The 11,856-nt window shown below is 47.5% G+C and overlaps 3 protein-coding genes across 7 annotated transcripts in view; all 3 read right to left on the minus strand.

The window, feature by feature from the left end:
- The window catches only part of LOC108618329 (TWiK family of potassium channels protein 7), a 38,060-nt gene extending 36,882 nt beyond the window's left edge, over positions 1-1,178 (minus strand). For both annotated transcript variants that reach the window (XM_089472935.1, XM_089472934.1), the window contains exon 1: positions 623-1,178. In XM_089472935.1, coding sequence (XP_089329061.1) covers positions 623-850 — 228 coding nt within the window. In that variant the 5' untranslated portion in view covers positions 851-1,178. The remainder of the gene's footprint in view (positions 1-622) is intronic.
- A 333-nt stretch (positions 1,179-1,511) lies between these two features.
- Positions 1,512-6,279, minus strand: HP5 (Heterochromatin protein 5). Of its 4 annotated transcripts, none has more exons than XM_089475697.1 (7): positions 6,136-6,279; positions 5,669-5,977; positions 5,524-5,607; positions 4,156-5,463; positions 3,353-4,090; positions 3,129-3,245; positions 1,512-2,334 (listed from the first exon to the last, which is right to left on the minus strand). In XM_089475697.1, the coding sequence occupies exons 2-6, from the start codon at positions 5,817-5,819 to the stop codon at positions 3,163-3,165; spliced, it is 2,364 nt and encodes a 787-aa protein (XP_089331823.1). In that variant the 5' UTR covers positions 5,820-5,977; positions 6,136-6,279; the 3' UTR covers positions 1,512-2,334; positions 3,129-3,162. The 4 variants fall into 4 exon arrangements, with proteins under 4 accessions (XP_089331823.1, XP_089331822.1, XP_089331821.1 ...); XM_089475696.1 differs by having other exon boundaries at positions 3,133-3,245; positions 5,524-5,610; XM_089475695.1 differs by having other exon boundaries at positions 5,524-5,610.
- Positions 6,280-6,654: 375 nt separating this feature from the next.
- fliI (FLII actin remodeling protein) lies at positions 6,655-11,627 on the minus strand. The gene is made up of 4 exons (XM_018016341.2): positions 11,487-11,627; positions 7,952-11,097; positions 7,707-7,857; positions 6,655-7,649 (listed from the first exon to the last, which is right to left on the minus strand). The coding sequence occupies exons 1-4, from the start codon at positions 11,538-11,540 to the stop codon at positions 7,239-7,241; spliced, it is 3,762 nt and encodes a 1,253-aa protein (XP_017871830.1). The 5' UTR covers positions 11,541-11,627; the 3' UTR covers positions 6,655-7,238.
- Positions 11,628-11,856: the final 229 nt, after the last annotated feature.

An 11,856-nucleotide genomic window follows, 5' to 3' on the forward strand; every position in this document is an offset into this window, starting at 1 on the left:
GTTACGGGCCAATCAATGGCGACGTCATTGGCGAAAATGTAAATGTTTAGACAACAAGTATTTAAACTTGTCTAAATGTCTACACACACTGACACACACACACACACACACACACATACACACATGGATGTGGCTGTGGCTGTGGCTGTGGCTGTGGCGGCGGTCAACGATGCAGCGCATCCAGACTGGCGTCTGGAGATGAATACGATTTGCATGGCAATTGGGCGCGTTTTCAGAGCGTGGGCGGCTACAGTATACGTGTGGGCGTGGCAGTAACGCTAGGCACTTAAATAATGTATATGAAATAGTTTAATGCCTTAATTATGAGCTGATTTTCGGCAGCTATTCATGCAGTAAATCTCTCTCGCTCGCTCTCCCTCTACCTCCCTCTCGCTCTCCCTCTCGCCATCTTGCCATGATCTCGACGCACAAAAATATTTATGTCTTGTTGTTGTTACATTAAAATTATTTCACTTTTTTTTTTTAATCTTCTTCTTTTTTTTTTTGCAAAATATGCAAATGATTTGTTTGTTTGGCTGTTTTGCTTGTTTGTTTGCTCGCCTGTCTGCCTGACTGGCTGTCTGCGAGGCGCGTTTCATGTGTTGTCGTAATTGTTGCTTACCAATCCGCCCACGCCACAGTAGATGGACAGGGAGACGAGCAGTCCGATATGATTTAGAGCTGATTTCAATTTGAGCGATTGCCAGCAGGCGGAGCTGCGACTGCAAAGGCCATTGCCGCTCTCGACGGCCTCGGCGCGACGATCCAAATGCTTAAGCTTCTCCAGCAGCTCAGCGTTGGCCTCATCCTGCGAGTCGTAGTCGACTGGCGAGCGTACCTTGGCTGGCATCGCTTAGCAGTTGCGTCTTGTTCAAATTCACGATTAGCACTGTCTGATTTGTCTGGCTGCGGTCCTGCCATCAATTAGCCGGCGCCCAGCGCCCGCCACTTAAACTGCCTCGCACCATTGCCGTCAATCCCAATTTCTGTTCTCTATTGCTTTCTTTTTATTTTTGGTTTTCAAGTTAATTTCAATTAATTGCACTGGGCAGCAATAATATTCAAATACGCGCCAACTGAAACGTCGCGACAGCAACCGAAGCGAACAACGAACAGCGAGCAGCCAAAGGGAATCAAAACCAACCGCACTCGACGACGGCCAACGAGGCGTATGAGCAACGGCCACAACAGCTTTGCCAGGTTAACAGCACTGCTTGCCGTAACCGTGCCATTTTGAGTCTAACAGAATGTTGGCAAAATATTTATGGGCGCACTGTTAGGCGTAACAGTGGCCTAGTTAACTGTAAATTGAGCCACCCGCAAAAATTGTTGCAAACAATACAAAACGTTTATTGAAATTGATATTTCTTTTAATATTGAATATTTAAAATTCCAATTAAATTGTTGTTTAAATACTTAATAGCTAATGCTGAACGTTCTAAGAAATCAACAGCAAACTACGACTCCAACAATTCATTGGGTTAGTCTAAAAATATTTGAGAATTAAGTCATATGTATTTGTGTACATATACATGCACATAAATGTATATATTTATATTTTTACACATATATATTGTTTCTTAGACTACCCTCATATATCATGTATGTTCATAATTTTCTCTAATATTTGGATAGCTATTCTACGATTAAGATCTTTTACATTTATAGACATACATATATCAAATATAGATATATATTAATATTACAACGAAAGCAACTGCATTTGCCTTTTACACGTAGACTTTATTCTGATTTAAAATAATACATCCATTTGTTTTACATCTACTTAAAAAAAAATATTTAAAAAAATTTTCAATGGAGCAATTCAAGCACGTCTGCTCTTGATCCACTTAACTAGCTAACATAACAAAGTTTAGGTCGCCTAAACTTAAATGTAAAACTTAGTGTTCAAGTTAATTTTAATTTCAGATTATTATAGAGTATGTCAACTAAGAGCTCGTATGACTAGAGCTATATATATATATATTTCTAAAATAGCTCTATACAAATTAAAAAAAACAATAAAATTAAGTTAAAAAAAAAAAAACAAAAAAATTCAATTTTATTATACTTATTTTTGTGGTTAAGCAAACCCATAGTATATGTGATGCACATATATAAAAGTTGTTGAAGTTTTGAGTATATTACCCAACGGGTAACGAAGGATATTCATAGTTATTCAAATTAGCCCTCCACTTGTTTCAGACGTGAGACTAACAAAAAAATTATAACTCAAGTAAATAAAAAGAAGTTGTCAGGTTGCTTCATTGCTTCAACTTATCCATTTAGATTTCACAACATCCACAGTTGGGAGGCTTCACAAATTGTATCTGTCTAAAGAAAGAAAAAGACCAATTAGTTATCGTTAGCAATTAAATAAGTCTAGAATAAAAATGCAGAATTAAAATGAAATTTTAGGCAAAATCTCTAATTTAAATGATATTTATTTATAATGAATATGGGTTCGAGACTTTAAACGATGCAATGAAAACTAGTGCATGAAAGCTTTAAATCTGTTTTCCTTCAGGCTGATTAAATTAAAGCCATTGAAAATAGTATATCACGATTGCCTTGATTATTGATCCAAGAAACATAAAACTATATATCAAAAGTTATTGACATGCTCAAATCGGTATATTGAGAAAACTTTGGTTTATATAAATATATCAGGTATAAGAGTATAGTTATATATTTAGGCCAAAGATAACGAAACTATTTTTAAAGAAAACTCTAATGTAGCTATACTACAGAAAATTATAAATCTACAAAATAGAAGCATAACTCGCCTCCTGCTACTATTAAGTGTAAAATAATTGTAAAATAGTTTGATTTGAGCAGATCATAAAATGGAATTCCTCTTCAGGCATGTGAAAATCACTCACTATTGCGAAATGTTATTGAAGTTATGTTAACTAGAAACATAACAGCAACGGCAACAGTAACAGCGAAGGCAATGAAAAACTGAAACATTTCGTGCAGTAACAGAGATGGCAAACTATGCGCATGCAAGATGGAAATACACGCTACACACACACACACACACATTTGCACACGCGAACGAAGTGCACGCATAAATATGTACAGATAAGCATTTAGAGCGAGACAGAAAATAGTGTGCTGTCATTAACCTACTACGCGACGCGTTCATCTCGTTGGGTTTGTCTAAGTCTCGAACACTGTCAAAATATCCTCCATTGTAAGTCTAGAATTTGAATTGAGGCTGTTGGCCATTTGAAAATTGGGCTCTACAATACACGAAAGACCAATACAAGATTAAAGCCCAATCAATTGGAGAAATTATCAATCGAAAATTAAATAATATGTAATTAGAAGGAAAATGCATAATACGCACCTATAATAGGACCGAGGTCATCATCTAGATTCGGCATATCGATAATCGGCGCGTACATCGACTGCTGATTCTCACCGCGCGTGCTGGGTGTACCAGCCCGTGATGTCGACTGATCGTCGACAAACGAGTCGGATGTATTGGCCTGGCGCCCTGGCGATGCTGACTGCACTGATGATGTCTGTTCGATGGCAACGCTGCTCTCTAGATCATCGGCCGATTTGAAGCTGCTCTCTGACTCCGGCGACTCGGAGCGCTGGTCACGATTGTTAGTAGCTGACGATGGCAGCGACAGCAGCGGCGTATCCTGTCTAGATGGCGGTGTGTGCAGCTCACGCACATCCTCCATAGATGCTTGAATCTCCAATATGTCATCTGTGGTAACATCATCCGTTAGCACTGTCAGCAGAGGCGAGCTATTTGATGAATCGCTCTGCTCGGGCTGCTTCGCCTTCTGTGGCTTCTCTGGGCTTGGCTGTTCCTTTTCTAGTTCCGTATCTGTTTCATCCGAATCTTTAGTTTCATCCGCTTCCTTTTTCTCGTCCTCTGACTCAGCTTTCTCTTCTTTCTTATTCTTATTTTCCGATGCAGCCGTCTTCTTCATTTTACACTGTGGCTGCGACTCATCCGCATCCTCCACATCACTAACTGTGGTTGTCACCACGGCCACTCTCTTCTGCGGCGTCGGGGTGTAAGAGCGATGCACGCCCGATGTTTTACAAGTGGGCATATCGTTGGGCACTGCAACAGGATAAATCGTTTAGTCCAATTGATCAAGCACTGCGCCAACAAGGACCCCAACTTACCAATATATTCCTCGCCAGCATCGTTGTCTACCGGCTCCTCCTCATCTTGGCTGTCATCGATGCGCAGGCTAGCCAAATCAGTGACTGGCACACGCACAGCTTGACGCTTCAGTTTGTTACCGTTACGCTTCCCGCCATTGCAAGCGGGCTGACGGCCGCGCTTCCTTTGGCCCCCGGAGCTATTCGACGATTTCAATACCGTATCCGGCTTCAGTTCGATGTCCTCGAGCACATTCCCAGTGGCATCGACTCGCTGCAAGCGCGTTGGCACCGAACTATTCAGATTTGTGGTCTGCTTGAGCGCACCGGCAATGGACGAAGACTTGCGCGGCTTGCTGCCCAGTATTTCGACGGCCTCACTAAATGAGACAGATAGGTTCGATTTTGATTTGCGCTTAGCCCGCTTGGATGTGCTGCTCACGTCCGGATCCTTCAAACGTTTCATCTTTACATAGCAATTAAAGAAGCGCGATCCATACTTTTTGATCATCGCTTTGCTAGCTTTCAATGGCTTGAGTCTTTTGGGTGATTTCTTCAGGCTTGGCGGCGGTGTGTGCACGCGTGATGTATTGAGCGAAGATCGCGGCGTCGAGCCGTTCTGCTGAAAGGGCACCTTGACGTGCACCTTGGCCTTGCTGGACTTTGGCTTTTTGGCCGACGATGGAGATGATTCCACAGATGAGCAATCCGAAATGCTCGCTTGGCGCTTGCGAGGCTTCTTGTGCTTGATGTCTTTGCCTTTACCTTTCTTTTCTGTGGCTTTGGGCTTAGCTTTGGCCTTAGCTTTGGTTTGGCCCTTGCCCTTGCCCTTACCTTTGGCATTGGTGTGATAGTCAATCTGCGACTGTGTCAAGCGCTTAATGCGCACCATGCAACGTCTGACGCCAGTAGTGCTGGCTTTTTTGCCTGTCTGCTTCTTTGAGGCCGCTGTAGCATCTGTAAACATTTTTTGCTCACCCTTTGTTTTGCGCGGCTGTATTTGCAGTAGATCTTCCTGATCCTCTTCTTCTTCCTCGTCCTCCTCCTTCTGCTTCTGATTCTTTTGCTTCAGATTCTTCTTCTTCTTCTTTTCATCCTCCTCGTCGTCACTGATGCCACTGCTACTGTCACTGTAATTGTCACTGTCGATGCCTTTCACATTGTTCTTCTTCTTGACTTCGTCTTCGGAGTCGTCGGAGTCAAAGTCGTCGGTTTTGTCGGAGTCTTCGTCAGAGTCTTTATAGGTCTTCTTGAGTGATGTACGTTTAGATGCCTGTAATTTGGTTTTATTTTTCGCTCTGCTCCCACCGTCTTCAGTGTTTTCGTCGTCTGTTGTGGAAAGAATACTCTTAATAATTGTAGTATAATTGAACTTTAGTTCTAACTAGCCTATGTCGAGAGATATGATAAGTGGTGGTGGCGTTGTGGCGTCTTCTACCAGCGGCGAACGTGGGATCGTCTCAGTGTCCGAATCTTCTGTAAGAAATTTATATGTATTCAATTTCATCGCAGTGGGTTTCTATGCAATATGTACCTAAATTGAATAATGGCGTCATTGGCATTGGCGACGACGATGGCGAGAAGGCTTTTACTTTAGGGCTAGCATCCGAGTCCACCTCAGCTTCATTCTTCTCACCTTCTGCGGGTGGTGGTGGTGCAGCGCGCACCATGTCGAACAGATCCATTCTGAGTGAGTGTGTATGCGAGTGTGCGTGTGCGTTTGTGTGCGTGTATGTGTGTTGAATGTATCCAATTGTTGCTTCTTAGATACTTGACAGAGTCCTCAACCACAAGCACAAGCACGGACACAAGCACATCCACACTTTTGCTCGAGCCGCCTCAACTTTTGGCACAAAAACGAACGAAGCGCGAAAACCACACGCAAAAGAAAAAAATTAAATAACAAGCACACAAAATAGTGCAGCAACAAATGAAATGATTCCCCAGCTAGTTTAAACCCGATACATTCTGCCTATGGATGCAAATCTGTAATTCACTTACCGCAGCAGCAACAATTTTCTTTTACAAAAATTGAGAGGCAAAACGAATAAACGCGGATTCCGACTCTGTTGCAAAATGACAGCGACGCCGTTGTGCAGTGATGTAAAATCATCCATCGATGTATCGATATGCGCTGATTTGTATCGGAATAAGCGCGATAATACAAATGCTAATGGCGGTTGGTAAATCAAATGCAAAACCAACCAAATGTAACAAGACCTAAATTCTGAGAAATTTCTAGTTCTGATAATTCACAGCAGCAATTTATAACCTGAACTTGTTCCACAACAGACCATATTATGCTTGAGTAGACTCCCATATAAATTGAATATGTTCTGGAATTTTCTACTAAATAATTGCTAAAATTGTGAACTGAGTGCATATGTATCTATCGACTGCAGACAATTCAATTATTTACACACTTTGGATGCTATCTCGTCAGATGAAATGCGTGACTTGATTGATCTGGCACCGCCAGCTGTGGAATGCATTGCGCGCGACTCAAAATGAATGCGAGAATTGTTTAGTTAATTTTTCAATTGGCATTTTTATTCACTTTCATTTTTGTATAATTGGTTAATTGCAATAAATATGATTTTGTACAATTAGTTGGCGAATTTTTGCAGGCAGCAAGACATTGTGCAAATTAGCAATTGTTTGGATTTCGTTTCGTTAACACTTCGATTTCTGAGGATAACACCTTCAAAGACTAGCACAAAAAGTTCGCCGGCTCAGCATATAAATATGTATAATATATATATGTATATGTATAAGTAGTACATACAAAAGCTATGTAAACATATCTCAAGATAAAAAGAATACTTTGCGTAGACAGGGGCGAGTGGTAAGTTAATTAATTAATTGGGCGGCGAAATATATATAAAAAAAAATTAAAATAAAATAAACAACGGCTCTAAATAAAAAATAATAATAAACAATTAAATACATTATAAAAGTACAAACATTTGCTGGCGATTATTTGTCGTGTATGCATGTGTGGGTATCTGTGTGTGGGTGTGTGTGTGTGTTTGTGTGTGTATATTGCAGTCGAAAATTGTCATGTCCGGCGGCTGCTCTGTCACGGCACCGCACGTCCGCATCCCTTAAATGTACACCTTGAAAGCGCTCCAGCCGTGGAAGCACTTCGTGAAGCGTCTTGACTCCTTGTTCTTCATGGTGAGGAACAGCTTGCGCGGCCGTTCCGGCTGCTTGATGCGCATGTGCTGTATGTAGACCTGGGCCGATTTATAGGCCAGCTTCACCTCGACCTCGCTGCAGCGCGGCCCCATCCAGAGGAAGACATGCTCCCCATTGTCGAGTATCATAATATCGTCGTCGGCCAGATCGTCCTGGCAGAAGTCCGCGCACTTCTCGGCCACCGTGTAGTAGCCGCGCTCGTTGGAGCACCGGAACAGGCGCGTATAGTTCATGTAGTCCGCATTCGTGTCGTACGGCTTCCGGCCGCCGAGCGCCACCCAGAAGAAGTTCTCCGGCTCGTCGCCCTCGTTGAGTATCTGTGAATGCATTGCGGAGTCAGGATCACGAATGATCAGCATTGATGGACAACTCACCTGCAGGCTCACCCAGGGACTGTTGAACATCTGCTCGGCAATTTCCTGCACCAGCTTTGTCTCCTCGGGGCACGCCTTGCTGCCCAGCCAAACGTACACGATGCCCGACTGGGACGCGTCCTCCGTTTCGAATGGCACATGTAGAATATAGCTGAGGGAAGGGAGAGAGGGAGGTAGGGATCAGATCATTGAGAGCCTCTCGAATTGGAATACTCATTATGGTCTTAGGCTATCTATCTACTAACCAGAATGCCGAGTTGAGGTGCACTGCATCCGGCTGGATTTGTATGAGTCGTGTGGTCAGAGCACCGCCATTGGAACGCAAGTGGAAGAACTCAACGGCTGGCTTGCCGTCGGGCGTGAGCGCCTTGTCCTTGCGCTTGCCCGTGTGGATGATGAACTTGCGCTTGAAGTGCGACATGAACTTGAGGTTCTCCTGCTGCTGGAAGATGCGCATCACCTCCAGCTCCTCGCCGAACATCGCCTTGAACTTCTTCTGCAGGGTGAACGTGAAGGTCAGCCAGCCCATGTTGCCGGCGTTGCGTCCCTGCCAGAAGTAGACGACGCACTCGATCTCGTCCTCCGGCGGCGCCGACTTGCTGTCGTCCCCGTTGGCCTCGGCGCCGCCCTCGCCCGCATCGACGTCGTCCACAGGTATGCAGTAGCGGCACAGAAAGACATAGCACTCGCCCGTATAGAAATGGCCGAGCTCCTCCTCGGGCAGCCGGACGAACTTCTTGTTCTCGAGCACGAAGGCCTCCATCATCTCGAGATCGTAGTTCCACTCCTCCTCCAGCTGCTCAGCCTCGGCCAGCGGCATGGCGCTCTGTCGCGGCATGAACAGCGCCGCCAGATCCGTGCGCGTCTCCTGCTGGCGCGCCCACTGCGTCAGGTTGGCGCCCGTCTTGGCCACCGACTTGGCGGTGCGCGTGAAATCAACAGCCATCACCTCGTCCCAGCCGGGGAATTTGGTGCGGAAGATTTGCATCTCGTTGCCCTCCGGGACGCGCATGACCAGCGCACAGTCCGGCCGCTCCAGCATATTGAACAGCTCCCGGCTCAGCTTGACGGCGGCGGCGCGCACCAGCCGAGTGGACTTCTTGCCAAACCAGACGAAGAGGTCCGTGTAGCAGTCGAGGATGTAGACGTGCTTGCTGTTGAGCAGCGTATGGCTGAGCTTCTGTTCGGGCAGCTCCACCTGCGGCAGCTCCAGGTAGCCCATGCCCAGCTGCACCTGGTAGAGGCGCGGCTGCACTGGCGTATAGTCCTCGGCGATGTGCTCCTTGGGCGGCGGCAGCTTGGCCACCTCCTCGGGCGGCACATCGAGCGCCTCCCAGAACTCTGGACTCTCCGCGCCCTGCATGTCCACCACGATCTCGCACTTGTTCTTCCGCTCCGTCTTGTTGATCTTCTCGGCCATGAGGCGAGCCTTGGAGTTGAGCGTGTTCTTGGAGCGCTTGCCCAGCCAGATATGTATGCGTGTGCCCACGTCCAGGAGGAAGGCGTGCCGCGGGTCCAGCGACTGCGCCGCCACGGCCATCGGCTCCAGGTGTATGCTGGCCCCATACGCATGCACCAGATACAGCCGCGTTATGTGGATCATCTCCTCGATGGTGTAGAAGCCGGTCGCAGTGCGTCCGCCCTCAATGTAGATCACCTCCGTGTCGAACAGCGCCAGGAACTCATCGGACTCGTCGCCCTGCTCCTCGCGTATCGTGCGACACCGCGCGCCCAGATAGTTGCGCAAGTTGACCGCATGGATGGCGGCGCAGGCGCGCTTGTCCAGCGTCGCCTCGTTGCCGATCCAGAAGTAGATCTCCCAGTTGAGCGTGTGCAGCTCATCGTACTTGGTCTTGAGCACGATGTAGCAGTCGCCCTCGTAGAATTTGCCGTGCACCACTTCGTCGATTTTGTTGGGCAGAAAGTTCTCGATCTCCCAGATGGTCAGGCCCGGCTGCTGGCCGTCCTCCTTCTCAAAGAATTTGGAGTAGTCCAGCTGGGGCTTCTCCAGCGACTCGTCCCAGCGCTTGGGCTTCAGCGACTCGCTGGCCATCATATCACTGTCGTCCTTATCCTTATCCTTGGCCACATCCTTCATGCCCTTGAGCACCTTGGCCGCATCCTGGCCCCCATCCTGACCGCTATCGACGCGCGGCCCTCGACGCAGCCGTATCTTCCGCGCCGTCGCATCCTTCGGCGTCGGCGCCGCCGGTATGGAGGCCGGCACTGCGGCACCGGCCAGACGCAGCTGCGTCTGCAGCGAGAAGTCAATGTTGTAGAACTCCAGGCTGGTCGCGTTGCTGGCCTCACTGGGTTTGGGTGGCATCACCAGCTCCGGATTGTCGCGCAAGTCCAGCTGATCGAGGCCCTCCAGCAGGTGAATGGCATCGGGCAGCGTGATCAGCCGATTGCTGCTCAGGTTGAGCTGCTTGAGAGCACCGCAGCGGCACAGACCCTCGGGCACCATCTCGAGCAGGTTGTTGGCCGCCGAGAAGTATTCGAGGGCGCTCAGCTTGCCGATGCCCGACGGGATGCCCTCGAAGTTGAGCTTGTTGTCGTTGACGAACAGGCGACGCAGCCGCGACAGCTTGCAGAGGGCGGCGGGCAGGACGGTCAGCTGGTTGCGGGACAGATTCAGTGACTCGAGCCGCTGCCACTGGTCCAGGCTGGAGCTGAGCTCTGTGATCTCGTTGTCGCTGAGATTGAGCCGCACCAGCGTGGCCACATTGTAGACGCAGTCGGGCAGCTTGGGCAGTGCATTGTGCGATATATCCAGCTCGACCAGATTGGCCAGACTGTCGATGCTGGTGGGAAAGTTGAGCAGCGTCCGTTGCGTGTTGCTCATGTTGAGCACCTCGAGGCTCTGGAGCGAGGGCAGTTGGCGCAGCTGAAACAGCTCTAGCGGATTGTGGGACAAGTCCAGCGTTTTCAGATTGATCAGCCGGCGCGTCTGCGGCGGCAGCGTCTCCAGGCGATTGTGCGATAGGTCGAGGAAGAGCAAATCCGTCAGGTGGATGAACAGCGCTGGGGGTATGCTCTCGATTTGATTGGCGCTCAGGTTGAGCACAATCAAGTTCTTGGCGCGCTCCAGGCCCTCGGGCACCTCCTTGAGGCGATTGTGCGATAGATCCAATGTGGTCAGCTCCTCCAATTGGAACAGCTCCGGCGGTATGCCGCTGTTCTTTAGATGATTGTGGCGCAGATCTAGCGACCGCAGGCATGGCAGCTCCGTCAGCTCGCCGAAGAGCTTCTCCAGCTTATTGTGGTTGAGTGAGAGGTGCTCGAGTTTCTGTAAGTGGCCCAGCTCCTCGGGTATTTGCTGTAAGTGTGTGTGGTCCAGTGTCAGCCACTGGACGCGCGACATTTGCCGCATGGAGCTGGGGAATGTTTTCTGCAAGGTGTAATGTAATAACAGTCAATAAGGGTAAGGGTAACTAACTGTCAATGTCAACAAAAACCAAATTGTGCAGTGAACGTTGGCGTTGCCGTCGCCGTCAGCTTCAGCGGCGACGTCGGCGTCGACGTCAACGTCAGCAGCTGCAGCAGCTGTGCGCTGTGCGCTGTCCGATGACAAATTCGCCGTGAATGGTAATAATTTTTTTTCTCTTTCTTATTTTGGAGCAATGACTGAACTATTAATCTAGGACTGGCGCTGACCCGCTTGCGCAGGTGAAACAGTCATCAGCTAGCAGCTAGCGATCAGCACTTAATTTAGCATTTGCATTTACATTCCGCATTTAGCTTCACAGCAACAACAACAACAACACACACAATACTTACGCTGAAATCATTTTTAGTAAAATCAACGCCGCGCACAAACGGTAAAACACTCATACTGAATATGCTACGCACTCTGCTGCTGCTTCTTGTGTGGGAGCGGAGAGTAGCATAAAACTAATAATTTTGCGTCACGGACACGGAGACGGACGGCGAAAACGGCTGTGAGCCCGTTCTTGTTATTGCTATTTCAATGAATATGTGCCTGTGCTCATTCTAGCGATGGCAGTTTAATCGATGTGTGCACTCAATCGATTACTCAAATACGATATTTAAAAAAAAGATAAAAATAAATCGATAAAAACAGCACGATCCATGCGATAGCGCCATATCGATATTTAATATTTGTATTCAAATGTGCGCATTGATCATC

Source organism: Drosophila arizonae, chromosome X (assembly GCF_054131065.1).
Source record: "Drosophila arizonae isolate 15081-1271.41 chromosome X, UAZ_ARI_1.0, whole genome shotgun sequence".
Lineage (NCBI taxonomy): Eukaryota > Metazoa > Arthropoda > Insecta > Diptera > Drosophilidae > Drosophila > Drosophila arizonae.